Source organism: Anomaloglossus baeobatrachus, chromosome 6 (assembly GCF_048569485.1).
Source record: "Anomaloglossus baeobatrachus isolate aAnoBae1 chromosome 6, aAnoBae1.hap1, whole genome shotgun sequence".
Taxonomy (NCBI): domain Eukaryota; kingdom Metazoa; phylum Chordata; class Amphibia; order Anura; family Aromobatidae; genus Anomaloglossus; species Anomaloglossus baeobatrachus.
This window is the reverse complement of record NC_134358.1, coordinates 149,542,373-149,568,701: the sequence shown is the minus strand read 5'-3', so window position 1 is coordinate 149,568,701 and position 26,329 is coordinate 149,542,373. Positions and strand designations below refer to the sequence as shown.

General features: G+C 45.9%; 1 protein-coding gene across 3 annotated transcripts in view; it reads right to left on the bottom strand.

The window, feature by feature from the left end:
• CCDC178 (coiled-coil domain containing 178) overlaps positions 1 to 26,329 on the bottom strand; it is a 705,487-nt gene that overhangs the window by 656,960 nt on the left and 22,198 nt on the right. For all 3 annotated transcript variants that reach the window (XM_075316358.1, XM_075316359.1, XM_075316357.1), the window contains exons 2-4: positions 21,244 to 21,298; positions 19,081 to 19,214; positions 1,697 to 1,731 (exon numbers count right to left, since the gene is read on the bottom strand). In XM_075316358.1, the coding sequence (XP_075172473.1) occupies positions 1,697 to 1,731; positions 19,081 to 19,214; positions 21,244 to 21,280 (206 nt within the window). In that variant the 5' untranslated portion in view covers positions 21,281 to 21,298. The remainder of the gene's footprint in view (positions 1 to 1,696; positions 1,732 to 19,080; positions 19,215 to 21,243; positions 21,299 to 26,329) is intronic.

Here is a 26,329-nt window from a genome sequence, read left to right as displayed (position 1 = left end):
ATCCTTTATTAGAAATAAAAACACACACATATACCCTGGTTCACCACTTTAATCAGCCCCAAAAAGCCCTCCATGTCCGGCGTAATCCAGGATGATCCAGCGTCGCATCCAGCGCTGCTGCATGGAGGTGACCGGAGCCGCAGCAGACACAGCCGCTCCGGTCACCTCCATGCAGCAAATGAAGACAGCCGTGCGATCAGCTGCTGTCACTGAGGTTACCCGCGGCCACCGGTGGATGCAGCGGTGGCCGCGGGTAACCTCAGTGACAGCTCAGCTGATCGCGCGGCTGTGTTCATTTGCTGCATGGAGGTGACCGGAGCGGCTGTGTCTGCTGCGGCTCCGGTCACCTCCATGCAGCAGCGCTGGATGCGACGCTGGATCATCCTGGATTACGCCGGACATGGAGGGCTTTTTGGGGCTGATTAAAGTGGTGAACCAGGGTATATGTGTGTGTTTTTATTTCTAATAAAGGATTTTTTCGGGTGTGTGTGTTTATTTACTGTAACTTACAGATTAATCATGGAGGGTGTCTCATAGACGCCTGACATGATTAATCTAGGACTTATTGGCAGCTATGGGCTGCCAATAACTCCTTATTACCCCGATTTGCCAACGCACCAGGGTAAATCGGGAAGAGCTGGGTACAGTCCCAGAACTGTCGCATCTAATGTATGCGGCAATTCTGGGCGGCTGTTGGCTGATATTGTTAGGGTGGGGGGCTCCCCATAACGTGGAGCTCCCCATCCTGAGAATACCAGCCTTCAGCGGTATGGCTTTATCTGGCTGGTTTTAAAAATGGGGGGAACCACACGCCGTTTTTTTAAATTATTTAATTATTTATTTCACTACACAGTATAGACACGCCCACCGGCTGCTGTGATTGGGTGCAGTGTGACACCTGTCACTCAGAGTGGGGGCGTGTCTCACTGTAACCAATCATAGGCGCTGGTGGGCGGGGAAAGCAGGGAATACGAAATTGTTTAATGGGCGGCCGGCTTTTTCAAAACAGTAAAAGCCGCCGGAGCAGTGTGAACGCCGTGCAGCGCCGGGGATCGGGGATTGGTGAGTATATGAGAGAGGGCTGCTAACTTCAGTTACTCAGGGGATTAGTGGTCACCGGTGAGTCTTCACTGGTGACCGCTAATCAGGACGCGACACAGACAGAGCCGCAGCATCACAATGAAGTCGGGTGAAGTTCACCCGAGTTCATTCTGACAGTGCGGCTCTGTCTGTGTCTGCTGTCATCTGCCATTCAGCTCTGCTACATGGCTGTCTGTGTCTGCTGTCAGCGGCCATGTAGCAGAGCTGAATGGCAGATGACATAGTAAAAACGCATCCCACATTACACACGCTTGGCAAGTCAATAAATAAAAAAAAAAAAAAGGTGCTCAATGCATACGTCACAGAACACATGATCTAAAGGATCGCACACAAAATTGACCAATTTAACATAGACTACTAACGCTCGTGTGACAGCAAATGAACGACCAACGTGAAATCTGATAGATCCCGTATGCAACCTGGGCGTGTCACATCGCAAATGCGATTGTACAACTAATTGCAACGTGTAAAGTGGGCTTTAGAGGTTTGCCTTTTCTCCTCATTACTAGGTTTAGTGCCGATTTAATTAGTCATTCCCTATGTGAGCAAAGTAAGAAGTAATATTGCTCTCTGGATCACACAAGTACATCCTTACCATGTAACACATTTTTTCTGTGCAATGTCATCATGCTGGGAAAAAAAAAAGAAAAGAATGTGAGTGAACAATTACATTAGAGTTAAATACAGTCATGGCGGAAAGTGTTGACACCCTTGAAATTATTTTTCTTGAAATTATATCCAATTTGACTTTTTTCTGGGGGGGTTTTTGTGTTGTTCCAATACTCACAAAGGAAATAAACACGTGTATAAGAAAACATATAATTTCAACAGTTTTCTGAGAGAAATGCTTCATTTTCTGAATCAGTTTCAATGGTGCCAACACTTTCCGCCATGACTGTATGTAATCGTAAATAATCAGTTCATTATTTTTAACAAACGCTAAACAGATAGCGCCGACATCCCCAAACCCCTTATTTCAATACAAAGTTTAGGTCTCCAATGGGTGAATTTTAAGGGTTTTCTCGTTTTAGAAAAAAATTGTATAATCAAAAGTGATACAACGATCTAATATACTTTGTGTACAAATTCCTCATGATTGTCAAGACCTTTAGTTGTTGACATTTGGATCCTTCATGGTTTACTTCCAGAGGATACAATGTGTACAGGCCATATGATGGACATACATGTGCAAGACAGATTACAGTACAGATATCAGAGCAGCATTTTGTAACGGGCGCTGGTACCTGTGTGCCCATCAAATGACTGGAAGTAATTATTTAGGATCCATAATGCGAGCGGAGATCTAAAAAACAGAGGAATTCATATAGAAAATATATTGCACAATTAGACTGCAGTTATATCAGCGCTTAGCATCGGATGTGAGATGCTAAAGACCCTCAGCTTAAGGGGGCTTTACACGCTGCGACATCGCTGATGCGGAGTCGTTGGGGTCACGGAATTTCTGACGCACATCCGGCCGCATTAGCGATGCCGTTGCGTGTGACGCCGATAAGCGATTTTGCATCGTTGCAAAAACGTGCAAAATCGCTAATCGGCAACATGGGGGTCCATTCTTAAAAATCGTTACTGCAGCAGTAATGAAGTTGTTCCTCATTCCTGCGGCAGCACACATCGCTGCGTGTGACGCCGCAGGAACGAGGAAGCTCCCCTTACCTGCCTCCCGGCTGCTATGCAGAAGGAAGGAGGTGGGCAGGATGTTACGTCCCGCTTATCTCCACCCCTCCGCTGCTATTGGGCGGCGGTTCAGTGACGTCGCTGTGACGCCGCACGGACCGCCCCCTTAGAAAAGAGGCGGTTCGCCGGTCACAGCGACGTCGCCGGACAGGTAAGTATGTGTGACGGCTCTGGGCGATGTTGTGCGGCACGGGCAGCGATTTGCCCATGTCGCGCAACAGATGGGGGCGGGTACCCACACTAGCGATATCGGGACCGATATCGCAGTGTGTAAAGTAGCCTTTAGGCTTCTTCAGAGCGTGAGCCGAGTGTCATTTACTGTGCCCTGATTCTCTCACATGCGAGGATCGGATCATAGGAGAGGAGAAGATGGAGAGAATAATTTCTCCATCTTCTCCATTGCCTGTCTCTGCATATATCGGACTGCATATGGATGTCATCCGAGTGCAGTCTGATGTTTCATACTCTCCCATAGACGAGTACGGGTGAACATCATCTGATTTGCAGAGACACTCGCAGCATGCAGTGATTGTTTTCTCATGCTGAATCAGCCTGAGAAAAACCTTGTAGATATGCTCTGCTTCATAAAATAACATTGGTCCGAGGGTAAAGTGAGATTTCCTCGCATTCAACTCATCTGATTTATACACTTGTGTGAGCAAGGCCCTGGGGTATGGTCACACAATGTATTTTTCAAGCAGGCAAACACACCAAGTTTTTCAGGTGGAAACCACTTAAAAAACCACTGTCATTTTTTTTCCCTAAAGTATCTTATTTAGAGTATTTTTACAACATCTAAAAATTTTTTGAGTGTTTTTTGAGCATTTTTGTAGTATCCTTCATTACTAGCATTTTCCATTAGTTTTTTAACTCCATTTTAGAATCAATAAACCACTATTAGGATGTTTCAAGCAACAATGTTAGCAAAGCACTCAAAAAAGATGCCCTGGAAGCTTCTGAGCATTTTTCAAGCTTTTTCATTGATTTCTATTATAAAGTACAAAGTGACTTGAGAGCGGAAGATTCCTGAAGAATGATCAGGTCACTTCTTCTAACCTGAAACAATAAAAGACGTTCAAAAGACTAAAGAGGTGAAAACCCTTTTTATTTACTTTGAAATGCTATGTTCACATTTATTTGCTAAAATCGGAAAACCTTGGTTTGTTTTACTGAGCTTTTTATTTTGCTTAAAACTCCACAACAGCATTAATTCTATTGCTATACAGCTTATGGTTTTCATTTCTGACAATCACTTTTACTGATCCAACTTGTACCATATTAACTATGATAGTTATCGGAAATGGCCCATTAAGCTTTAAAAAAAATAAAGATTTATGTAAAATGATAATTGGGAACCATCTGGAAAATTTGAAAAGACGTCTTCTCTGTTAATACACCCCAAAAGGAGATGGATGGTAGAAATGGAAACTGAAATGTATTTTTCTCCTTTATATGTGGCTGCTGGCTGAAAACTGTCTGGCTATAGCAAAGCTTTCCATACTGCTGTCCATAGACATGGATAAATGCACATCAACCTTAGTTTAACTCCTTTGTGACCACAAATACGACTTCACACTGACCTGAGATATAAGAGAATAGCCTCCCCTGAAGGGTAAAAATACAGATGTAAAATTATAGCTAAAGGCCACTTTACACACATCGACATCGCTAGCGATGTCGCTGGTAAAAGCACCCGCCCCCGTCGGTTGTGCGCCACGGGCAAATCGCTGCCCATGGCGCACAACATCGCTAGCACCCGTCACACGTACTTACCTGCCTAGCGACATCGCTGTGGCCGGCGAACCGCCTCCCTTCTAAGGGGGCGGTTCATTTAGCGTCACAGTGACGTCACTAAGCGGCCACCCAATAGAAGCGGAGGGGCGGAGATGAGCGGGCCGAACACCCCGCCCACCTCCTTCCTTCCTCATTGCGGGCGGCCGCAGGTACGGTGATGTTCCTCGTTCCTGCGATTTCACACATAGCGATGTGTGCTGCCGCAGGAATGACGAACAACCTGCGTCCTGCAACAGCAACGACATTTGGGATTAGAACGACGTATCAATGATCAACGATTAGGTGAGTAATTTTGATCGTTAACGGTCACTCGTGTGTTTCACACGCAACGACGTCGCTAACGAATCCGGATGTGCGTCACGAAATCCGTGACCCCAACGACATCTCGTTAGCGATGTCGTTGCATGTAAAGCCCCCTTAACACCCTGCTGCATCAGTCATGATGAGTGTGGTAAATAACCTAATTAACCCCTTAGATACAGCTGTCTATAGTCACTAAGGCATCTAGATGGTTAACAGAGTGTGGGGGCACCTCTTTAACCCCGTTGGCACCCTGAGATCATGATTGTGTCGTCCTCATGGTTGCCATGGCAATTCATGGCCAAATAACGGTCTTGGAGGTTAGCAACATTTAGGTGGCAAAAAATAAAATCTTTCTTTCCGGTCATGCCACTTTGTCTTAATTCCTGAAAAGCAGCTGAAGGGTTAATAAACTATCTGACAGCAGTTTTGAATATGTTAAGGGGTGCTGTTTTAAAAAAGGAATAACCTTTTGGGTTTTTCCAATATATAGGGCCCCCAAAGTCACTTCAAACCTGAATAGGTCACTAAAAAAATAGGTTTTCTAAATGTCCTTAAAAAAAGTGAAAAATTACTGCTACAGCTTTATGGCTTCTAATATCCTCTGAAAATAAAAGAACATTTTAATAATCATTCAACGTTTGAAGATTCAAGAATTTTTAGAAAGGTTTGTCAAATTGTAGATATTTTAATAAATAGAAAACATATCAAATTAAATTTCCCACGATCATAGAATCTAATGGGTCATGGAGAAAACAGTCATAAAATCACTGGGAAATGTTGAAACATTGCAGTAATTTGCACATAAAATGACGTGTCAGATTTGGAAAATCTGGCCTGAACACTAAGGGGTTAAAAATTACACAGACAGGTGCAGTTGCAATGGCTGACAGTGGACAAAATGGGATCTGTCAGGTTAAAGGGTGGCCTTAGTCGGCCAAAAATCTAGTGTTTTGTATGCTTGGCTAAATTCACCCAATCATTTGCCTCTTTGGGCAAACCAATTTAATCTGTCATGTTGCTGATCAAATCATATAAATGATCCCATAGGCAAGTAAAGGGTTATTCCCATCTAAATGGATTGCCCATGCTCCAAACTGTCAGTCAATCAGGAGCACATCACGCACCAGCAAGCAAGAAGCTGGAGAGCGGTGCACGGTCATGAGACAAATCCTTTAATCGTCTGAACAAAATCTTAAAGGGAATCTGTCAGTGGGTCTTTGCTGCCTCATCCAAGAGAGACCCTGCATCCAATGATGTATCACTTAGATTACCGGGTGCAGGGGTTCTGACACAATCAGAGTTTTTAGATTTAGCATGCATCAGAGCTGAGAAAGCAGACCACAAAAATACTAGGCTCCGTATGTACAATGTCTATAAACAGTAGACTGCTTATCACAGGAGGGGCATGTCAGACTACCAGGCACATGCTACTGGAGTCCAAGCAATGATAATCTCTTGGTGCTAAAACAATCATTGCAATCACGGCACGGAACTTGATAAGAGACACATCCCTGAAATCGGTGTTTTAACCCCTATAGCATGCTGTCTTCAGATTATATAGCAAAACCTTGCTGACAGATTCCCTTTAACTGTATGTCCAACTTTAGAAGAAAGGAAAGTGATTCTTATTAGATGCTGCCCATCACTGACGCTACAATATGCCTATTAAACATTTACAAAAAGGTGACGAATAAAGAACGCTATGGCGGGCTTTGCACACTACGATATCGCAGGTGCGATGTCGGTGGGGTCAAATTGAAAATGACGTACTTCCGGCATCGCATGCGACATCGTAGTGTGTAAAGGCTCGATGATACGATTAACGAGCGCAAAAGCGTCATAATCGTATCATCGATGCAGCGTCGGCGTAATCCATGATTACGCTGACGCGACGGTCCGATGTTGTTCCTCGTTCCTGCGGCAGCACCCATCGCTGTGTGTAAAGCCGCAGGAGCGAGGAACATCTCCTACCGGCGTCACTGCGGCTTCCGTAGGATATGCGGAAGGAAGGAGGTGGGCGGGATGTTTACATCCCGCTCATCTCCGCCCCTCCGCTCCTATTGGCCGCCTGCCGTGTGACGTCGCAGTGACGCCATACGACCCGCCCCCTTAATAAGGAGGCGGGTCGCCGGCCAGAGCGACGGTCGCAGGACAGGTGAATCCATGTGAAGCTGCCGTAGCGATAATGTTCGCTACGGCAGTTATCACAAGGATATCGCCGCTGCGACGGGGGCGGGGACTATCGCGCTCGGCATCGTAGCATCGGCCTGCGATGTCGCAGCGTGCAAAGTGCCCCTATGAGTGTGTTGCAGCTTCTTTCTTTATTATGCAGGCGACCATTTAAAAAACATGTACTCACTGAAATAGAACCTCTCATGCAGTACAGGCAGCACTAACTACATGGTATTGAGCAGTTGGCACACAGCAGGATGATGCATAAATTGTGAGAAAAGAGCCAGTACAAGTTGTGTTATATTTACGTATATAAATCTGTGCTTTTTTATATCTATAGGTCCAGTGGAGAGTTCTATCAGTAATAGACAGTTAACTCTGTGTGCATGGTCGTACAGGGAATGCTGTCAGTCACAAAGTAGGACCACCCCCTGGACTCCTGGGCATTGAAAAAGGAAGAATTTATTGAGTATTCCCACAACTTATCAACCTGCTCAGCTCCTTATGCTCTATAACATGAACACTACAGATCAGACAACATGCTTAATGTGACAGATGAATGCATTTGAAACATTATGAAGGATACCGGCCTCACTCCCTCCCTGGACCTGTTAAAATAGAATTATCCACAACTGTCCCACATATGCTGGTGGGATTAACAGCTGACACAGTCCAGTCTTTTCTGCCTTCCTAAAGAATCTATCAACAGCAGAGTCAAGTGGTATGCCATGCATAATAATATGATCCAATATACGCTGTCTCATTGAAGACTTTTGACACATAGGTCTTGGAACGCCTCCCCCTCTCCGCTTTTCACTACTGCATGAAGTCCTAGTACCTGCAACATTGCTCCTACTGCAGTATACATTTATCACCTGATAGTACCTATTAAATTACAGTGTAAGTCATTTGAGAGACTCTCCACAGTGTCTTATTGCGGCTTAAAAGCCGAATGTCTTCACTTTGACATATAATTACGTGATAAAAGTCCATGCTGACGAAGGCCTCCGGCCGAAACGTCAATTGTTTTTTGGACCAAGCACATGCACGTAATGAATGCTGAACAAACCTGATCAATAAAAAGATATTTGCATATTAACTAGTGCATTATTGCCTTTTTGGGAGTGGTAGTGTGCCGGGGTTATCCTTCCTTTTGTATGTTTTTACCTCAGAGCACCTATCTCTTCAGTGACGCAGAGCTTCTCCTTCGTTTTTGAAACATTATAACATGCAATTCAGGAGCAGCTCATAAGACTACTCTCTGGACTCCAAAAATTAAGTCATTCATATCATTCCTGCAAAAGGGTAAACTTTAAGAGGACCCTTCACCAAATCTTTCATGCTGAACTAGGTACACAATGTAATAGGCGTTTTGTGTTTATTTTTTTGTTTATTGTCTTTCCATTGCGGAGATATTATCAATCAAAATATTGGATTTAAAGTTAATTTATTGTTTTAAGGGGGCTTTACCCGCAGCGATATCGCTAGCGTGCGTACCCACCCCCATCGGTTGTGCGTCACGGGCAAATCGCTGCCCGTGGCGCACAACATCGCTTGGACCCGTCACACATACTTATTTGCCTAGCAACGTCGCTGTTGCCGGCGAACCGCCTCCTTTCTAAGGGAGCGGTTCATGCGGCGTCAGAGCAGCGTCACTAAGCGGCCGCCCAATAGAAGCGGAGGGGCGGAGATGAGCGGGCCGAACATCCCGCCCACCTCCTTCCTTCCGCATTGCCGGCGGCTGCAGGTAAGCTGTAGTTCGTCGTTCCCGAGGTGTCACACATAGCGATGTGTGCGGCCTTGGGAACGGCGAACAACCTCCGTCCTGCAACAATCAACGATTTTTTGAAAATGAACAACATGTCAACAATCAACGATAAGGTGAGTATTTTTGATTGTTAATGGCCGTTCTTTGGTGTCACACGCAACAACGTCGCTAACGATGCCAGATGTGGGTCACTGAATCCATGAACCTGGCGATATATCGTTAGGTACGTCGTTGCGTGTAACGGGGCCTTTAGACTAAGTGGACATTACCAGAGACATTTCACTGGGGGCGAGTACTTCTTCTTCTTTCCGATGCTGACAAATTAAGAGCAGAAAGGAACACAATGTGGAAAGAACACAGCCTCACAATAATATGAGACTTATTCACAAAGAGTCTGCTCTCCTCCCTGCAGAGTGATCACATGAGAGGGAACATAGTAGACCTGAGTGTGATGAGGATCAGTTCTGCAGAGTTGAGTCTCATTATAAACACTTTAGTAGCTCTCCTTTCTCACAATACTGCCAGCTCTCTCAGTCATAAGCAGGCATTTACTTAGAATGGGAACACATCCCCATTATACAGTAGCTTGGGACAGGTTCTGTGTGAGTCATAATAGCGCTGTTTGCTCTCGCAGAATTAGTACATGTGATGGAGCACAGTAGACCTGAGAGTGATTAACACCATTCATCTCCACCAGCCAATGTGAGGGGAGGGCAAGTACAGCGGAATCGGCAGCACTACACTTGTTTGACAATGCTAATATGCGCTTGGTCCTGCCAAAAAAAGCTAATTTGAATTTGAGAGTGAAGATACTAGAAGTGCTTGCAATTAAACTCATTTTCTGCAGCATTGCCACTGTCTCCATACTGATTGCTACAGGTGAGAGTGTAAGACTGTCAAATAATCACACCCAAGTCTGCTGTGCTACTGTCACGGCACAGACTTGGGGAAGGTCTGGCGTGAGGTCAAACACACAACCTAACAATGGTTACTATAAGACAAACAAGGGGTATGTGAAGCCCCACAGGTGTTGTGTCGGTGCATACCTTCAGGGACTCCACGTAGCTGGTGCTGGTCACAGGTAGGGAATCTTCGGTTTTGATCGTGACGCCACTCTCAGTATTGCGGCCAGTAGGGACCGCCACTGCAGGTTGAGGGTCGCCTGGGGCTGATGGTATGTGCAGTTAGTTGGAATAGCCTCCTGAGAGTGAGGCAAGCCCCAGGGCCCGATGTAGGTGCGTAGTACCACAAGTCGCAGAATGACCACACAGGCAGGATGTCTTTCAGGGTTTTTACTCACTTCAGGTGGCAGGGTGAGTAACCCGGGCGTAGCTGAGATGAACCAGGTAGGAACCAGGTATCCTTCAGGCTGACTTTATGAGGGTGACTACTGACTCGCCTTCCTTAGCCCTTGGTGGTTTGGGGTGACCCCGACTTTGAGTCCCTATGGGGGTCACCCAGGGAAGATGCTGAAGCCTCTCTCCCCTTCGTTCGCCGTGTGCTTGTTCCCTGGACCAGGCCACTCCAGCCTCTTGCCTCCTATGACCTATGGGCCCTAACTTGCGGTTACGTGGCTGCGGCTTTTGTAGTGTTGTGGTGTGGGCTTTAAGAGCCCCACACCGGCAGGTTTAGCAGAAGAAAGTTGAATCTATCCCCGCTTCGGGATCTGCCGCCCGGTTGGGCCTGGTGCTCTCTAGCAGTCTCCTTACTTCCCACTCCGTTGCACTCTCTAGCTGAAGCTGGCTTTCAGGCAGCACTCCTAGTTGACCGTTCTCCCCCGTCAATAGCCACTGCGCGGGCGCTGTTAGACAGCAACAGCCCCACAGGTCTGCTCCTCACTGAGCCCTATGGAGTTCTGCTCTAACTGACTCACTGCTCCTCCTCTCCTGTTCTTGCCTACGCCACCTAGCAACCAGATTCTCTTACCACACCCCTTGAGAGGAGATGGAGGCTCTACCCCCTCCACTATTCCAGTGAAGGTGAAGGCTTGCCCCCTCCTGGGATCCCCAGGGGTCCTCTCATGGGTACATGTGTGAGGCCTGATCACTATGCGCCTGTGTTCCACACCCCAGTCAGCCTTCTGGATTACCTGTATTGTACTGTCCCCAGCATGGGTGCAGTACTCAGTGGTGCCTGACCAGGTCAGGGGCGCCACATTCCCCCTTAGTTATCACCAGCACGTCCTCGGGCTGCAAGACAACATTTTAAAATGCATAAAACATTAAAACATGTAAAACATTTAAAAGCACCAGTTATCAGACATCACCACCCTCCACCCACAAGTCCGTTAACCCACCCAAAACCCTCTCAGGAGGCAGGTCACCGGTCCTTTTGGTAACCAGATCTGGGCCATCCGTTTCCCCAGACCTTTCCTCCAATCTTCCTCTCCCGTTGGCCGCGACTTCAGCCACTTCTGGCAGGATGTAGAGGCGGCTTTCATGGGCTGGTGGTTTCAGGGTATACCTGGCCTGGTGGATCCGCGCCGTCAGCCTCTTCTGGCAGGATGCAGAGGCGGCCTCCACAGTTGGTGCTGGCCAGATACCCTCTTTGTGGTGGTGAGCCAAGGCCCCATAAACAGGCGTGCTCTCTGGTCGCAGGTGAGCCAAGGCCCTTTTCTACGGACGGGCCCCCCTGGTTGCAGACGAGCCAAGCCCCTAAACAGGCTGGCCCTGGTGGTGGTGCCACTGGTGTAACTATTTACACTGCGAGAGTTTGTGGCTATAGCAAGTTCATAGCCTTAAAGTTTATTTCTCACAATAGTTTTTGTGGGCGCATTTCTTAAACGTTGCAAACAAAACTTTTCAAAACTGGTCAAAACAGTAACTTCTTACTTTCCTTTACTTTACTCCTCTTTTTCACTAGGGCGTGGGCACGTTGGGCACTGGCACCTGTGACTTTCTTGCTCTCCGTCGTCGTCCGTGGTTGTTTCATCTGTAGGATCTTTGTCTGTGGTTGTTTCATCTGTAGGTTCTTTATCTTTCCTTTCTTGGTCTTCATCTGTTTCTTTTTCTGCATCTGTTTCTGTATCTCTGTCTTTTCTTTCTTGTCTTTCTTGTCTTTCTTGTCTTTCTTGTCTTTCTTGTCTTTCTTGTCTGGGACATGGTGCTACGTCTAAGGCATAGTAGCCCCTTTCTCCTTGATGCAAGGTGAACTGTACTAAGTCCCCAATTTTCAAATTTCTGCCTGAATGTCCTCTGGGCAGGTGGGCTTGAACATCTCTCCGATTTACGAATATGCCCTCTTTTATTCCTTTTACTACAATAAAGCCGTATCCGCTTTTCAAGTTGAAGTCCTCTACTATTCCTCTGTAAAGGGGTCCTCTAGCCTGGGCTTTGGACCTTCTTAGGCACCTTTTCTCCTCCAGGTCTCTGGCTGTGACCTCTCTCTGCTCTGGAGACTGTGGTGTTGGAGGATACTTCGTTCTGCTACGCCTTGTCTTGCGGGCTGGGTTCATGCCTGCAGGCTCCCAGGTGAGGCCTTTGGGCTGATCTTCGTCTGCTGACGGTGTCAAGTCTTCCTCCTCCCAGCGGGAATAGGGCAGCATCTCCGGCTCTGGGTAGGGGTCTGCTGCGGTTGGCGTCGGAGTCAGCCCTTCTGCTTCCTGGCCTCCTCTCCCCCTTAGTTCTTCGCTGCACTCTGGTTGTGGCAGCGCTGGGGATGAGTGTTCTTCAGCTGGCCCAGGCGGTGGACTCTTCGGCGCAGCTGCAGGGGTTGCCTGTATTTCCTTGGGGGTATGCGGAGGGAGCAGATACCGATCCACCATCTCTTGCGGGAACTGGGCCTCCAGATCAGCCTTCAGCTTCCAGTATTCGGGGTCCTCTCCTATCAGGGTCTTCCTAGCAGGGACCTCTTTGGACTGGGGAGCGGTGTCTGCTCTGGCCTTGCAGGCCGGGGAAAATGATGAGGTAGTCTCTTCTTGGCGGGCCGCGCCTTGTATGGCGGCGGCCTGGTCTTGGCGGGCCGCGCCTGGCATGGCGGCGGCCTGGTCTTGGTGGGCCGCGCCCTGTATGGCGGCGGCCTGAATTGGCGTTTCTGTCACGGCCGGTTCCTGGCGGGCCGGACTGGACACTGCAGCCGCGGTCTCACTTGGCGTCGCAGCCTCGATGGGGTCCGTGCAGGCTGAGCCGGGCATCGCTGCAGTGATCGGAGCTTGGCGGGCCGCACCCGGCGGGGCTGCGGCCTGGTTCAGCATATCACTTGCGGCGCGGACGAGCGTCGCTGCTGCGTTGGGGTCTTGGCGGACCGGGTTCAGCAGGGTGGCAGCCTGGGTCAGCGTCACACCTGCAGCACGGATGAGCACTGCCGTGGTGGTCGGAGCCCGGCGGGACAGGCGGGGCATCGCTGCAGCGGCCTGGGCTTGGCGGGCCGCACCTAGCGTGGCTGCGGCCTCACTCAGCGTCGCCGCACCGGGCGCCTCCTCTGGGACCGCGGTCGTAGCAGCTAGGGTCGGGGCTCTTGCTCTAGCCGGGGCAACACCGGACTCACCCATCGGGGTCTGAATCGTCGTCGCCGCTCGATCCGGCAGGCTCCGCGCGGCTCTCTCCTCATAGGTCCGCACCGCCGCAGCCATTTCCAGGAGCTCCGTGCGTTCTTCTCTGAGCCGTCGCACAATCCTGGCCTCCAGCTGGTCGCAGAAGATGGCAAGCTCCCGGCACCACCAGGCAGCAGTGCCTGGTTCTGGGTATCCGCGTCTGGACTCCATTTTCTCTAGCAAGCTGCTGGCTTCTCTTCTGCTCCGCCGTCTCTGGACGCTTCCGCTTTCTTCATCAGCGAGGTCAGGACTCTGCAGGGGATCTCTGGGTAGCCACACCTCTTCGTGGGCGGTAACTTCTCCCAGCGCGGGCTGCTGTTGTTTTTCAGCGCGCTTTTCATGGTGGCAATATGGCGGCGCTTCCAATTTTTCAAGCGGACCGCCCAGGCACATGGTCACCTGTCTGAACAGGTCTAGTCCTTATCCTGTTCGTGACGCCAGATGTGAAGCCCCACAGGTGTTGTGTCGGTGCATACCTTCAGGGACTCCACGTAGCTGGTGCTGGTCACAGGTAGGGAATCTTCGGTTTTGATCGTGACGCCACTCTCAGTATTGCGGCCAGTAGGGACCGCCACTGCAGGTTGAGGGTCGCCTGGGGCTGATGGTATGTGCAGTTAGTTGGAATAGCCTCCTGAGAGTGAGGCAAGCCCCAGGGCCCGATGTAGGTGCGTAGTACCACAAGTCGCAGAATGACCACACAGGCAGGATGTCTTTCAGGGTTTTTACTCACTTCAGGTGGCAGGGTGAGTAACCCGGGCGTAGCTGAGATGAACCAGGTAGGAACCAGGTATCCTTCAGGCTGACTTTATGAGGGTGACTACTGACTCGCCTTCCTTAGCCCTTGGTGGTTTGGGGTGACCCCGACTTTGAGTCCCTATGGGGGTCACCCAGGGAAGATGCTGAAGCCTCTCTCCCCTTCGTTCGCCGTGTGCTTGTTCCCTGGACCAGGCCACTCCAGCCTCTTGCCTCCTATGACCTATGGGCCCTAACTTGCGGTTACGTGGCTGCGGCTTTTGTAGTGTTGTGGTGTGGGCTTTAAGAGCCCCACACCGGCAGGTTTAGCAGAAGAAAGTTGAATCTATCCCCGCTTCGGGATCTGCCGCCCGGTTGGGCCTGGTGCTCTCTAGCAGTCTCCTTACTTCCCACTCCGTTGCACTCTCTAGCTGAAGCTGGCTTTCAGGCAGCACTCCTAGTTGACCGTTCTCCCCCGTCAATAGCCACTGCGCGGGCGCTGTTAGACAGCAACAGCCCCACAGGTCTGCTCCTCACTGAGCCCTATGGAGTTCTGCTCTAACTGACTCACTGCTCCTCCTCTCCTGTTCTTGCCTACGCCACCTAGCAACCAGATTCTCTTACCACACCCCTTGAGAGGAGATGGAGGCTCTACCCCCTCCACTATTCCAGTGAAGGTGAAGGCTTGCCCCCTCCTGGGATCCCCAGGGGTCCTCTCATGGGTACATGTGTGAGGCCTGATCACTATGCGCCTGTGTTCCACACCCCAGTCAGCCTTCTGGATTACCTGTATTGTACTGTCCCCAGCATGGGTGCAGTACTCAGTGGTGCCTGACCAGGTCAGGGGCGCCACAGGTACACCAGGGACACTATAACAATGGAGGGCTCTAAAGGGGGCTTTACACACAACAACATCGCTAATGAGAGGTCGTTAGGGTCACAAAATTCGTGACGCACATCCGGCCTCGTTAGCGACATCGTTGCATGTAAAACGTACGAATGACCGTTAATGATCAAAATTACTCACCTTATCGTTGATCGTTGACACGTCGCTCTAATCCCAAATGCCGTTGCTGTTGCAGGACGCAGGTTGTTCCTGCGGCAGCACACATCGCTACGTGTGACACCGCAGGAACGAGGAACATCTCCTACCTGCGGCCGCCCGCAATGAGGAAAGAAGAAGGTGGGCGGGATGTTCGCCCCGCTCATCTCCACCCCTCCGCTTCTATTGGACGCCTGCCGTGTGACGTCGCTGTGACGCCGCACAAACCTCCCCCTTAGAAAGGAGGCGGTTTGCCGGCCACAGCGACGTCGCTAGGCAGGTATGTCCGTGTGACGGGTCCTGGTGACGTTGTGTGCCACGGGCAGCGATTTGCCCGTGACGCACAATCGACGGGGGAGGGTGCTTTCACCAGCGACATCGCTAGCGATGTCGCTGTGTGTAAAGTGGCCTTATGACTAGTGAGAGGGACATGGACACCTCTTCCACTTGGCTGCTGCTGTACCCTGCACTCCTAGCCAGTCCCTATATAGGTTCCTCACCTGTTGCTGAGCAGAAACCTGAAGCCCTGAGTGACACTACAATAATCCTGGCTAGTGAGTGGGCAGGTAACGGACGCCAATCCCACCACTTAACTAAAACAACACACCAGGGAAGGAAGACAAACAGGGGAAGCACCTAACCACGAATTAGAAGCTGCTGGAAAGCAAACTGACATTAACCCTACAACTGCCAAAGGAAAGGAAACACGTTTAATATTGTGAGTCAAGAATGGAAAATGACTCTCAAATTCTGAATCTGTCACTAGTCTCAGAATGTAGAGAGACTGCCGTGACAGCTATAGCACCGGTCATCACCCTGCAGTGAGGAAAGCAGACTACTTGTCAATGCAATTGTGGGGGTGCGATCTTCTTTCCCAGTGTGTTCCTATCTGTTACGTACACCTTCCTACCAGGTATGAACACCACATGTCTGCTGCGGGGAAAGCAGACTAAGGAGCACAAAGCTGTTAATAAACCAGATTTTCCACTATGGCCGATAGCCATCTTCGCCCTCATCCAGGATGGGGGGGGGATGAGTCTTGGTCAGATGGTGGGGAAAAATACAAAGTTACATAAATCTTAGCACACGCCCCCATTTCTGTGGATTTATAAGTCAAACAGCCCACACATACTGTCTCTTTCTGACGAGCGAATCACCAGGAGAGAATGATGATCACAATGGGCTAAATGTATTCACCCTTTCCACCTGCATATTCCTGCTATACCAAACCCTAGCTTCCATCCCCCTGTATATTGGGTCCCTGCATTACCCCTGAGACCAGTGCATACTGGGCTAAGTTATGAACCACCATAAATCAAACCGTAACCTCCCCTAACTACACTGACAAGCAAAAGAGTAACAATGTTTTGAAGTTTTCACTTTTAGGCTTCATATCTCCCCATCTAATACAGCTTTGAGCGTGAGACTACCTTCATTTTATAGAAAATTATCTTGGCTATCTCATACATAAATTTGACCTGCATTTATCTAGAATTTGATTAGTAGTTATGCAGATTTTTGTCATTGTTACTGTTTTGCTACTAAAAAAATAAAATTGAATTTTTTATTCTTTGTTAATATTTTATATATTAACCTTCGGTTTTCAACAGTGCCTAAAATTCAAACATATCTCAAACAAAATTTGATCCCAGGTGACTTCTACATGTCCCTAATGTTGATGCATACTGGTGGACTGACTTTGGTATGTATGCAGGTTTTTTTCTTCAATTCTACTCACAATAGTTCATTTGAGTTTAGGTCTGGGGATGAGCACAATACTACAAGAATGAGCACAATACTACAGGGCACAATACTACAAGGATAGAGAAGAAAAAATGTTTCCAGCATCGGTATATGGAGAATTATTATAAAACTAGAACATTTATTTAGTCCATTAAAAACAGATGCCACACACAAAAAGGGCAAAGGGGCACACAGTGAGAGATCACATTCCATGACTAAGACCGCAAGGTTGAAACGCATAGGATGGGGATAATCCCCGTGTCGCTCACTGTGTGCACCTTTGCCCTTTTTGTGTGTGGCATCCTGTTTTTAATGGACTAAATAAATGTTCTAGTTTTATAACAATTCTCCATATACCGATGCTGGAAACATTTTTTTCTTCTCTAACTGTGTTTATCCGCCCAGGCCAGGGCGTTCCGTGCATAGGTGGTGGACCCTAGGGTGAAGAGAGGTGAGCTGAATTAATTTATTTTTTCTTAATACTACAAGGATGGGCACAATACTACAAGGCACAAGGATGGGCACAATACTACAAGGCACAAGGATGGGCACAATACTACAAGGCACAAGGATGGGCACAATACTACAAGGATGGGGGACATTACTACAATGCACAAAGATGGGGGACATTACCACAAGATGTTAGCTAAGATTACTATATGATGCTGTTAATTGTAAAACAACATTACAAGAAGGTGATACAATGTAAAAAAAAAAAATCAAAATAAAGCATGATTTATTTAAAAATACTTTTTTATATATGAACTTAACTAAACAAATAAGTGCAGGTTTGTCATAATAAACAAGCAAAAAATGTTCAAAAAGTGATCCAAAAGGTGTATAGAACAAAACCATGGAATCATTAAAAATGTCATTTTGTCCTGCAAAGAATGCGGCCCCTCTCAATTTTTTTTTCTATGTGCGGCCCATACACCCAGCTGAGTTTGAGACCCCTGCTGTAGTAGATGGTGAGCTATGGAGCCTGACAATCAAAAGTTCAAAACATTGTTACCCTTTTGCTCATCAGTGTATATTAATGCTATTATTAACTCCTTGATCTCTAGGGACAATTGGTGTTAGGTGGGGAGGGATGCTATATTGTGTTTTTGTGTTTAGGTAATGGGGGAGGTATATTATTAAGTAATTGCGGGTTTGAATGTGTGTTAGTATTGTATTATTACTGTGTTTTTGTAGTGAGTAAATGGAAGTCTTGTGTTGTGCCTAATAAATATTCTTTATTAGTAAACGTTTTTATCTCATTTAGTTGTTGTCCGTACTTACATATATAGCAAAAGTAACAGAAAACGTTATAGTGTCATTTTAATATTGGATATTAAACATTAGTAGTCAGAGTTAACATAATTAATAATTGGAGTTCCTCTTTAACACTGGTCAGTTACCCCTTTATCATCGGAGCGGTTCCCTTGAATAATGCAGGGAGTTACTCTATAACAAACAGCATCAGAAAGAGGAAGAAGTACACACCCCCAGTGAAATCTCTCTGGTAATGCCCACTTGGACTTAACAGTTTAGGTGCCAAATACTTTGATTGTTAATATCTTCGCAATGGAAAGGCAAAATTAAAAAAAAAAGTTTTATTCTGCTCAGTTTTACATCATGTGTCCAGTTTAACATGAAAAATGTGGTGAAATGTCCACTCTAAAGGGAATCTGTCACCAGATTTTTGCTACCCTATCTGAGAGCAGTATGATGTAGGGGCAAAGACGCTGACACTAGCTATGTATCAGTTACTGGGCTATGTGCTACAGTTTTGATAAAATCACTGTTTTATCGGTTGTAGATCTACAAGTCCTCTGAATGCTGACCTCTGTATAACCCCTCTCACACCACTGATTGGCAGCTTTCTGTGTTCAGTACACAGTGCATAGGTAGAAAGCTGCCAATTAGGGGCAAATGAGAAGCTATACAGCGCTCATGAATACGAAGTAGTACACGGCAGCAGGTTTACTTGTCCACTAGTGATAATTTCCTGCTGATAAAACAATGATTTTAGCAAAACTACAGAAAGTAGCTTAGTAAGTGGAATCAGGGTCTCTGTCTCTACATTATGCTGCAGATTAGGTGGCAAAAATCTGGTAGCAAATTCCCTTTAACAAGAAGCCTTGTTCAGTCAGGTGTATTATATGGTAATACAAGTAAGGAACAACAATGTATTATGTTATACGTATTATTACTCACATGGAGAAACCACTCCCGAATTTTCCCCTCAAGCTTGTCAATGTGACTGAGGGCCTTGTTAACACATGGCAGCGGCGTGTTTACCAGTTCACAACTACGTCGTCTTTCCTTGAAAGCCATACTGGTATTTGTACCTAGAGGAAGAAGACCAAAAGTGGATTGTGATATATTATCTCTTTGTGACAACACCATATACAGTCATATGAAATAGTTTGGCCACCCCTATTAATATTAACCTTTTTTCTTTATAACAATTTGGGTTTTTGCACTAGCTATTTCAGTCTCATATATCTAATAACTGATGGACTGAGTAATATTTCTGGATTGAAATGAGGTTTATTGTACTAACAGAAAATGTGCAATCCGCATTTAAACAAAATTTGACTGGTGCAAAAGTATGGGCACCCTTATCAATTTCTTGATTTGAACACTCCTAACTACTTTTTACTGACTTACTAAAGCACTAAATTGGTTTTGTAACCTCATTGAGCTTTGAACTTCATGGGCAGGTGTATCCAATCATGAGAAAAGGTATTTAATGTGGCCACTTTCAAGTTGTTCTCCTATTTGAATCTCCTATGAAGAGTGGCATCATGGGCTCCTCAAAACAACTCTCAAATGATCTGAAAACAAAGATTATTCAACATAGTTGTTCAGGGGAAGGATACAAAAAGTTGTCTCAGAGATTTAAACTGTCAGTTTCCACTGTGAGGAACATAGTAAGGAAATGGAAGGACACAGGTACAGTTCTTGTTAAGCCCAGAAGTGGCAGGCCAAGAAAAATATCAGAAAGACAGAGAAGAAGAATGGTGAGAACAGTCAAGGACAATCCACAGACCACCTCCAAAGACCTGCAGCATCATCTTGCTGCAGATGGTGTCAATGTGCATTGGTCAACAATACAGCGCACGTTGCACAAGGAGAAGCTGTATGGGAGAGTGATGCGAAAGAAGCCGTTTCTGCAAGCACGCCATAAACAGAGTCTCCTGAGGTATGCAAAAGCACATTTGGACAAGCCAGTTACATTTTGGAAGAAGGTCCTGTGGACTGATGAAACAAAGATTGAGTTGTTTGGTCATACAAAAAGGCGTTATGCATGGAGGCAAAAAACACGGCATTCCAAGAAAAGCACTTGCTACCCACAGTACAATTTGGTGGAGGTTCCATCATCCTTTGGGGCTGTGTGGCCGATGCCGGCACCAGGACTCTTGTTGAAGTTGAGGGTCGCATGGATTCAACTCAGTATCAGCAGATTCTTGACAATAATGTGCAAGAATCAGTGACGAAGTTGAAGTTACGCAGGGGATGGATATTTCAGCAAGACAATGATCCAAAACACCGCTCCAAATCTACTCAGGCATTCATGCAGAGGAACAATTACAATGTTCTGGAATGGCCATCCCAGTCCCCAGACCTGAATATCATTGAACATCTGTGGGATGATTTGAAGCGTGCTGTCCATGCTCGGCGACCATCAAACTTAACTGAACTGGAATTGTTTTGTAAACAGGAATGGTCAAATATACCTTCATCCGGGATCCAGGAACTCATTAAAAGCTACAGGAAGCGACTAGAGGCTGTTATTTTTGCAAAAGGAGGATCTACAAAATATTAATGTCCCTTTTATGTTGAGGTGCCCATACTTTTGCACAGGTCAAATTTTGTTTAAATGCGGATTGCACATTTTCTGTTAGTACAATAAACCTCATTTCAATCCAGAAATATTACTCAGTCCATCAGTTATTAGATATATGACACTGAAATAGCTGTTGCAAAAACCCAAATTGTTATAAAGAAAAAAGGTTAACATTAATAGGGGTGCCCAAACTTTTTCATATGACTGTAGGAAACAGCAGATTGTGGAATATTTATACTGGAAACATTGTGATAATAATGTTACACTTCTTAAAACCAACAATAATACGGGCTTTAGGACACCCACTTTTTTACCTTAAATAAAATTCCTATTAACAACAAATTAATAAAAAAAACGTATCTCTGTGGGGTTTTTTTTAATAAAAATGACAAAATAGAATAAAATAAAAGACAAAACATCAGAATAAATAAATCGTAGCCCACAAGATCAGCGTTCATATTGCCAGAGATTCCGGCTCCAGATAGAAAATCTCAGGAGAAATATATAAAATTACAAATTGAAATTACCATAAAGACGGCGGGGAGTTATCTGCACGTCAGTCATAATGGTTGTAGGAAATGTCTGCCAAAAAATAATATGTTGTATTATTACTAAATACTTTCTTCTACAATAGCAGAAATTTTAGTATATTGCCATATGTCATTCAGTTTTGGTTTATAAGATCACATTTACCACTAAACGAATAAACCAATGGAATTTATACACTGGGAAATGAAGTAAACTAGAATTTAGCCAATAAGTGCTAGAATGTATATTTCATGTCAATCAGGCCAAAATTAATAGAAAAGGAAAGATTGAGAAAAAGTGAAGACATCACAAAGACGTAGGATAGGAGCGACTCAGTGACGTAACCATAGAGGATGTAAGGATTGTAGCTGCATCTGGGTCCTGGGGCTTAAAGCCCCCCATATGCATTGGAATAATATCAGCCACACCTGCCAGTAACAACCAACAGTCTAGGCAAGATCTGGGCAAAGTGCAATCTTGGGGCCACATCCGGCCTTTTGGTTGTCCGTTTGTCAATGCATTGTGCAGAGCCTCAGTGCACACAGCAAAGACTGGAGCAGAGCAGCGAGGGACAGGAGACAAATGACTATGTGTTTTGGGGGTTTTTTTTGGGGTGGGGGGGGGTTGAAATGTGTGAATGTGAATATGTGGGAGCATCATACCATCCATTTGGGGAGTGGTGTGTTGGCTCATACTGTATATAGGGGGCTCATAATGTTTATTGAGGGGCTATGTGTGGGATCATCATGTATATTGGGCGCTATGTGTGGGGGTCATACTGTATATGGGGGGGCTGTTTGTGGGCTCATACAGTATATAGAGGAGTTGTGTATGCTCATACTGGACATGGTGTGTCTGTACATGGGCTCATACTGTATGTGGGGGGCTTTGTGTGGGCTCATATTGTATTTAGGGGACTATATATGGGATCATTATATATATAGGGAGGTTGTGTGGGATCATGCTATATATAGGGGACCTGTGAGGAACATCATACAATGTGTGGGGCGCAGAGAGGACCATCATACCGTATGTGGCGGATTGTAAGGACTGTCCATCCGTGTATGGGGAGGAGTGTGAGGACATTATACTGTGTGGGGGGCGCTTTAGGTCAATATACAAGTGCTGGATAAAAGGAGTATATGATTTATAAACCTAATAATAAGCCATAAACTATATGGCATTGATTTTGCTGCTGCAGGTAAGATTACATGTTACAATAAGCCCTATAGTAACATGTATTAGCAGCAGCAGAGAGTTACCATACTGAATTCTGCTCAACTTAAAGTTATAGCATTAATATAAAATAACAATAATTATCAATAAGATATTAATATTGAGCAGAAATAATTTCAGCCTATTGGACAGCCCTCCACAGCAGGCACAGTCTCCCTATGATGCCCCTCAGGAAAATGAATTGCCCACCCCTAGAGTAGAGCCCAGTATGGTATAGACTGTGGGAGCCCTAGACAATTGATTGTTGGTGAAGTTACGAAGCCATAATGCATGCTTATGGATTGCCAATCCTTTTCTTCTCGCAGAGATAAACCATCGCCAGACATGTCGGCAGCAGCTCTCTCATAGGCAAAAAAAGAGCGCTCTGCCGACAGCTGCCATCTGACGTATGTGGGAAACTAAAGCCTGCTTTACACGTTGCAATTTCGCATGCGATATCGTATGCGATTTGCAACGCCCCCATCGTATGTGCGGTACGTTCAATTTGTTGAACGTGCCGCACAAACGATTAACCCCCGTCACACGTACTTACCCGTCCATACGACCTCGATGTGGGCGGCGAACGTCCACTTCCTGGAGTGGGAGGGACGTTCGGCGTCACATCGACGTCACGCGGCAGCCGGCCAATAGAAGCGGAGGGGCAGAGATGAGTGGGACGTAAACATCCCGCCCACCTCTGTCACTGTCACTGCGATGTGTGCTGCCTCGGGAACATTGAACAACCCGACGTGCAATTCGTCAGGATTCAACGACGTGTATGCGATGAATGTTTTAACGGTCAATCGCAATCGCACGTACCTGTCACACACTGCAATGTACCTTACGATGCCGGATGTGCGTCACTTACGACGTGACTCCGCCGACACATCGTAAGATATATTGTAGCGTGTAAAGCGGGCTTTACAGAGGCACAATGGCCACTCCATCACAAGCACAAATACAGATGTCTAATTCTGGGTTCACTTAACACTCTATCAAATAGTTCATCATTGTCATTTATTATGCCCTACCTAAGTACATTATTGTGTTCTGTAACTGACATCACTGGGTACATTATACCTGTATCATAATGCTGTGTTTACCATCCTTGTGCTGTGACATCACTAATGTTCTTAGCTATTAGCTGTTATATTATTATGTTTATCATCATTGGGTTGTAGAATTAACCCTATAATTTAACCTCTTTGTGACATTGGATAGTCCAAGGACGTACACAGTATGTCATGGCAATTGCAGGACCTTTACACCTGCAATTGCCGCCGGGTCTCTGGTCTCTGTTAAAGCAGAGACCCAGCTGTCACTACCTGGAGCGTTGTTCACATGGTTCTGGGCAGTTTCACCCCTTAAATGCTCAGATTAATAGTAATCACAGAATTTAGGTGGGTGGGAGAAGATTGTGCTCCTGTCCCAAGCGGTCGAGATCCCTGTGACATGATCACGGGGACGTGATCGCTGCCATGATAACTAGGGATCATCACGACCTCCTGGTCATCTACCAACAGAAAGCCTCACTCACCATGCCAGATGCATGGTATGAGAGGCGAACTGTCAGTGCTGCGCATATAATCCACTGCAGTGATCGCGCAACGCAAAGGATTATATGAGTGATCAGAGTGAAACAAGGTAATGTCCTATAAAGGGACTAAGTAGAAAGAAGTTGTAAAAATGGTACAAATATAAAAAAAATCTGAAAATAAAGAACAAAAAAGAAAAAACATGTAAATTTATGTAAATAAGAATAAAGGACACATATTTGGTATTGTCACATCTGTAACAACCTGAGCTATAAAACTGTCACACTAGTTAACCCCTTCAGTGAACATAGTAAAAAAAAAAAAATAATAAAAAACGTAGCAAAAACTATGCCCTCAGGATAAGAATCCAAACCAGACACTTCATTTGCAGACACACGTTTTGGGATGTTTACCAGTGGGTATCAGTGAGCGGCTCTGACATGGGGTCTATCCAGACATCCTCTTTATTTAACGTACTGTATGAGAAAAAAAACAGACCAATTTTTTTTGGGATCAGACTTTGATCAGTGTGGTCCAAGTGTCATCAGTTTTTCTTGTACATGGAGAAATAAAAATACTCCACCTTCTCCTTTTTGACAGTCCATGAAAATTTTGCGGTCTAATTTTTTCATAGTCCCATAGACTTGCAATTCTGATTTTGATCCGATCCTTTGATAGCACAAATCGTGTCAGATATGATTTTAAAAAAAAGGTGCTTCAGGAAAAACACTGTTGGCATTTTCCTGAAGTGTCTTTACTCAACAGATACGTCAATAATGTAAAAGATGTCATGTCTACATACCTTTAGGCTATGTGAAGACATAGTTTTTTAAGGTGCTCAAAAGCTACAAGTTTTTCCACTAAGGCTAGGGACCCACCTTGCGTTCACCTACTTGCAGTTTAGAACGCATGTTTTGGGCATAATTGATTTGACCAAAGTTGCCTTTTTCAGAAATTTAGCGCTGAAAACGCATGCGTTTTTGTCGCGTATCTGATGCGTTTTCAGCGCTTTTTACCTGCGTGTTCACCTGCGTTCTGATAGTTGCGTTTTGAACATAAAGACACAGCTTAATACAGTTTAAATAGTCAAATTCTTTGAAAAAATGGGAAGAAAAGAATCAAATCTATATTCATAGAATAAATCATTAAATTAAATTTTATTCATTAAATTATTGCGGTAATATGATATTTTATGTAAAAATAGCAAAAAAGTATTAATTTCCTTCATTTAAATTGCCGGATTTTGTGTGTGTGTAAAGGGACATATGAATTCATTATTTTGATGTCCAAAAACATGCGTTTTGGAAGTCCAAAACGCATGTTTTCTGCACTGAAAAAGCAGGTAAAACGCAGGAATTTGAAGGAATCTTGGTTTTTGCCATTTCTCAATGACTCCAATGTTAGCAAAACGCACCTAAAATGGCAAAACCAACCTACATGATGCTTCTTTGAACGCATGGTTTTTGCCACAAAATTTGCAAATTAAACGCAGCGTTTAGAAACGCAAAGTGCGGTCTGAAAATCACCATTTTCCATTGACTTTGCTGGAAAATCAAAACGCATGCCGTTTGGCATGGAAAAGGTGCTTCCCAAAACGGACCTAAAAAGCACCTAAAACGCAGGTAAAAACGCAAGTTAATTCTGGTACGTATGTGCTAGTTTTTATACGTAGCAGAATCACGGACATAGGCAGAACCATTAAAATCAATGGGTCTGCGCACAACATCAATGATTTATCACTGACCGTCTCTCTGTGCGGCGTACATGCGTATCCGTGTGCTCCGCACGAAGACATATCCGTTTTTTTCTGGCATCACTGATGTCCCAAGCACCACACTATGATGTGATCGGTGAAACATGTACCAGAAAAACACGTGCATTTAAAGGGAACCTGTCACCAGTTTTATGGCCTATAAGCTGCGGCCACCACCAGTGGGCTCTTATATACAGCCTTCTAACGTGCTGTATATAAGAGCGCAGGCCACACTGTAGAACATAAAAACACTTTATAATACTCACCTAGAAGGTCGCTCCGTTGCTATCTGGCCAGTTGGGCGGCGATTTTCTCCGGGACCGGTGCCTCCTCTTTCAGCTATCTTGGTCCTCCATCTTCTGAAGCCGGCGTGCATGACGCGTCTACGTTATACACATAGGCCGGTATTGAGGTCCTGCGCAGGCGCACTACAATACTTTGTTCTGCTCTGAGCAGGGCAGATCAAAGTGCGCCTACGCAGTACCGGCGAGTGAGAATGACGTAGACGCATCATGCACGCCGGCTTCAGAAGACGGAGGACCAAGATGGCCGAAAGAGGAGGCGCCGGTGCCGGAGAACAGC